This window comes from Rhagoletis zephyria, unplaced genomic scaffold, assembly GCF_001687245.7.
Source record: "Rhagoletis zephyria isolate East Lansing unplaced genomic scaffold, Rhagoletis_zephyria_1.1 Rzeph_scaffold_00803, whole genome shotgun sequence".
In the NCBI taxonomy this organism is placed as follows: Eukaryota; Metazoa; Arthropoda; class Insecta; order Diptera; family Tephritidae; genus Rhagoletis; species Rhagoletis zephyria.
The window spans coordinates 17,344-22,559 of record NW_016157887.1 but is presented as its reverse complement, the minus strand read 5'-3'; the positions used below and the strand labels follow the sequence as shown (position 1 = coordinate 22,559).

Genomic DNA, 5,216 nt, shown 5'->3' with positions numbered 1-5,216 from the left:
GATTTCTCTTTTCATTCTGATCATTTATGTATACATTTGTCTATATCTATCTCGATTCGTTTTGCCTGTTACAAACAACCGTTATGTGAACAAAGTTATAATACCCTTGTGCACAAGTGCGCTCGGGTATAAAAAGCAGACAAATTGGCCCGTAAATACGTTAGATATAAGACTTTTATTTTTTTTTGTCGTGGTGGACCTTCCGATGGAACCACCCATACCCTGCAAAAATTGCGACTACTCAATGCACGCGTGTAAAGAGTACTCCCTAAAGACCAAGGAGTACTCCAAAATTAATTAATTAACATTGCGATGTCCTAGTGCAGGACCATATACTCCACCTCTACATTACATCAGAGTAGCACAAAACTACTCCAACATATTAACAATGGCATTGTTGTTATATTTTTTCGTTTGTACACGCTTTTGTTTTTGACTTCACAGATGTTTTTTCGAAATTAATAAAAACCAAAAAAAAAAAAAATTAAAATTACATGTTGCCTCTGACGGCATTCGTACCCGAACATGCTGGGAGCTAACAACTAACAGTGAGCATCTCTATACGTTCAGCTACAGCCAGACATGCAAATGTGATTTCAAATGCTCAACTTCAATCACATTTCGTTAAAACACGAGACACGAGTTGGTCCGCTACAGCATGACAGATGAACACTTTTGTAAGTACTCCAATATACCACACATAGACTACATTGTCCATCGATTTTTGCAGGGTTTTTACTCCAGAATGCGTGTGGATCTCATTGGTATAATTGTATTAGTAAGATTCGTTGCCCCCTTCATGTTTGCCCATGATTTTCCCCTGATCTAGCCCGCGAAATGGGCTCGCTTGCCCGTACGGGCAATACGGGCAAATGTGCCCATGTCTGCTATAGATTACCTTTTCTAACTGGGCGGCGACAACACACACATACATACTTAGCACATGTATATCCGTACAAATCGCGTGCTGTGGTCTTGATGAAAATTCAACATTCGAAAGCTGGGTGTAGCTGAGTGCGCAAAGATGCTTGCCGCAATTTGTTGATATGCAGAGATGGTCAGGGTTCGAATTCCACTGCAGGCAACATGCATATTAAATATTTTTTTTTAGTTTTTGTCTTGATTATTTACTTCACGGATGCTTTTTCAGAATGAACAGTACTTTCGTTGACGTTTATAGTAAGATCAATTACGTTTCTATTTGATTTTAATATTTTTTTCCCTCATTGTATAGAAAGCTTGAAAGAGTTTTACCCGCGGGCAAGCTTATGCCCACCACCGATCTAAAGCGATGTAAAATAATTATGACTTATTAACAATTGATATATTTTTTTACAGAATCAGGATTCAACAGGACATCATAGAGCTACAACGACTAAAGCTTGAGCGCCAAGAGCGTGTTATTATGGAATTAAATTTTTATAAGTTATCTTCCGAGGCCAAAGAAGATCGTCAAGATTTAAAAAACGAATTGAAGTCGATTATACACCATGGTAACCCAAAGTTCAAAGCAAAAGCAAAATACCTACAGCTTATTGGTAACCTGCGAGAAGAAAATGACGAAAACATGGCGAGTTTGCAGGGGAAAGCCATGATTATGCCAAAATTTGTACTTAAAATGCAAGACCGCGCAATGGAAAGAAGCATTCGTCATGAGAAAGCGCGTCAACGACGATTGCAGCAGGATGCTGAAAATGAAGCTCAAAAAATGGCTGTCGAGGAAGCGAAGGTTAATAAACCCTTTTAATTTGTGTTTGTTTATGACCTGCGTAAAGTTGGCAAGCGTATTTTTGTTCTATACTTTTTAATCAGAGTTCCTCACAGCAAGGCAATAGTGCCACAGTTTCCTAATCCAATTTTAGATAGTTTTTTAATTTAAGCCAAAAAAAAACAAAAGTCGCATGCTTACTTCACGCAGCAAGCCATTGTTTTAATTACAATTTAAAACAGTGATACCCAAAGTGGTCCAGGTGGACCCCCAGGGGTCCATGGGAGACTCGACGGAGGTCTACGTTGGCGTGAAAAAATATGGTGGTCCATGAGTTGTAAGTGGGGGTTCACGAAAATGTATCTGGTTTCGATAAAAAAGTTTGTTTGATAGCCTCTTTATTTAACTTTAATTTTTTTGAGTGGTGTGTAATGCTCTTGACACACTGCACTTACCGTCACTTCGTGTTTTCATACGTGGGAAAGGCCACCTGCAGACTAAAAAGAACCGGATGTTGGTACAACATTAAGGGGCGCGGCGGAAATTTCTGGCGGCAGAGATGTAAGCACTTGTGTCTTTTCAATGCTAAAGAATAGTACGCCCTACTATTATCTTTCTTGAAGAGATTCTATAATGTTGAGTTCCCTGAGCCTGAATGCTGGTTTAATTCCATCACTGAAACCGGACTCACACATTGTCGAATCTTTACTGATAGCTCCAAAACTGACTCTGGGTTATGATCTGGAGTATTTTTCGAAGTAAATGGGGATAAGCTTCACTTTTCTGTTGGGGAATATGCTTCGGTCTTCCAGGCTGAGATAATTGCAATCTTCAAAGCCATGGACCACGTGGTGGAACATAGGTGGACCGGAAGGAGTTTACGTTTCTGCAGTGACAACCAAGCTGCACTTAAGGCATTGGCCAGCCCTCTAACTCTTTCCAAACTAGTTCGGCAATGCAAGTCTGAACTTACATATGGTGGTAAATATAACGAGCTTGCTTTACTCTGGGTGCCAGGTCTCTCAACAGTACCTGGTAATGAGACATCTGACCATTTGACCAGAATTGGCTAAGACCAGGCATTCCTCGGTCCGCAACCATTTTTATTCATTTATTTATTTCAAAAAGTCAATAAACTACAGAGGTTCTTACTGACTAAAACGGTACCTGAGAACTAAAGTGCAGAAGGCACTAAGATAAAATTGAATTCAATAAACTACAAAATATATTCTTGGGCAAAGAAAAGTCAAGCAAAATAGAATTCGAGTTGAGTTCTCAAAGTGCACGCACTAACGGGGCGTTTCTTGCTTTATTTGTACTGAGGGCCTTGAGGTAAAAAGGATGATTGAAACGAAGTGTTCTCGCAGGAATAAGAAATTGAATAGCAAGCAGTAATGCGGGGCAATCGATTTCACCACTTATCAAACCATGCATAAAAGACAAGGATAGAATAGTTTTTCTGCTTTCGAGGGACTTAGGGTTAATCAAAAGGAGTCGGGAATTGTACGGAGGGACGGGAGTGGAGAAATTGAGGGAAGAAAGGGCATATTTAAGGAAAACTTTTTGAATACGCTCAATTCTATCGATGGCAAATTTATGATGAGGTCTCCAGATGGATGCTGCATATTCAAGCTTTGGACGAACAAAAGATGTGTAGAGTAATTTCAGAGTGTAGGGATCAGTAAAATTAGAACTATTTCGACGAACAAAGCCCAACGCAGCATATGATTTAGATATGATAAAATTGATGTGGTTAATGAATAAAAAAGAGGGATCAAAAATTACACCAAGATCTTTGATCTCGGAAACTGACTGAAGGGGACTACCAGAGATACTGTATGACGTTCGCACATCATTACGTAGTTTGGAAAACGTTACATGATAACACTTGCTAATATTGAGATGTAGGTGAGACCGATAACACCATAAGTACAATCTATTGATTTCTGATTGAACCCTAGAAGCATCTTCAGAACTCTTAATCGAAGAGAAAACTTTTAGGTCGTCCGCGTAAAGCAAGAACCTAGAAAACGAAAAACAGCTGCCTATATCATTAATAAAAAGAACAAAGAGTAAAGGTCCTAAGATGCTACCCTGAGGTACGCCAGATGATGCAGTAAAGGGAATAGAAGACACCCCCTTGATTGAGACCACGCAGCACCTATTACTTAAATAAGAATTCAGCCACTTCAGGAATGCAATGGGATACTTTGTCGAAAGCCTTGGAAAAGTCAGTGTATATACAATCAACTTGGAGCCGAAAGGAAAACGTGTCAATGCAGTATTCACTAAAGACCGCAAGGTTAAACTCTTAACGACAAAGTACATTTTCTCCTTCACACTATACACTATTCTCGAACAGTTTAGAAATTGTAGACAGCTTGGAGATTGGCCTATAGTTAGTAACATCATTATTTTTGCCACTGTTGGGAATTGGGGTAATTGATGTTAATTTCCAGTTATCCAAAAAAACTCCAGTACGTGGTGAGGTGATATTAGTGCTGGGCGGGACAAATGCCATCAATGTCAGTCTGAGTAGAGACTTTTAAAGGATTAATGCCCCGAATTATGATTTAAGACTTAAGGAGCCAAAGTTTAGTGATGAAGGTTGGTTATTGTGAGAAGCGTAGCACGGGTCGCTAACGTCGTCATTAGAAAAATTCGATTTGAAAAAATCGGCAAATAAATTGGCAATTTCTAAAGGTCAGCTAGCAAGTTTTTCCCCAAGACAAACCGCCGAAGGAACACCTACGCTGGACTTGATAGACTTAATGTAGTGCCAGAAAGTTTTTGGATTTGATTTAATGTTCGATTCTACACTGAAAATATAGTTTCTTTAAAGGAACTTATTTAGGCAGTTCAATTTTTTCAACAGTTGCTGATACCTTATAAAATGAGATTGTACCTTAGTTCTTTTGAACTTATTAAAAAAACTTATTACGTTGGTTCGTTGTACCACGGGCTTTTTTTCATTATTGGAATATTTTTAAGTTAAATTTCGTTTACTCGATATTTAAAAGAACAATAACAGCTTGCAACATCTAAGCCGGAGAACAAATTCTCCCAGTCAGATTCAAGCAAGCAAGAGTTAAGTTTAACAAAGCCACAACATCCATATTTGAACCTACCTTTTTCTTCAGAGTGGCTGACTGAGAATTCATAGAATTCTACCTTAAGTGTTAACGAGACATGATGTTTGTCTGCCGGAGAGAATGGGGAAAGACACTGAGAAATGGTGGTGTTAATATTCGCACTGGTGAAAACCAAATCAAGAATTCTATTAAGCTTGTTCCTAAAAGAATTAATTTGAGTTAAATCTAGGCTTAAGATATTATCTATACAATACGACTCATGCGCAGCTGTAATATTGGTTGTAGTAAGACCCAAGTTAGAGAAGCTCCCAGATCACGAAATGTTAGGAGGGTTGAAGTCACCAAAAACACAAAGATGATTATCAGCTAAGTTGTTATGAACTAAATGAACAATATTATCTGTGTGTGCTTTATAA

At 38.6% G+C, this 5,216-nt stretch overlaps 1 protein-coding gene across 1 annotated transcript in view; it reads left to right on the top strand.

Annotated features, from left to right (window-relative positions):
* LOC108361597 (uncharacterized) overlaps nucleotides 1-1,729 on the top strand; it is a gene marked incomplete at its 3' end in the record, with an annotated part of 47,094 nt that extends 45,365 nt beyond the window's left edge. Inside the window, exon 4 of the mRNA XM_017614241.1 lies at nucleotides 1,339-1,729. Within this exon, the coding sequence (XP_017469730.1) occupies nucleotides 1,339-1,729 (391 nt within the window). The remainder of the gene's footprint in view (nucleotides 1-1,338) is intronic.
* Between the last annotated feature and the right edge of the window lie 3,487 nt (nucleotides 1,730-5,216).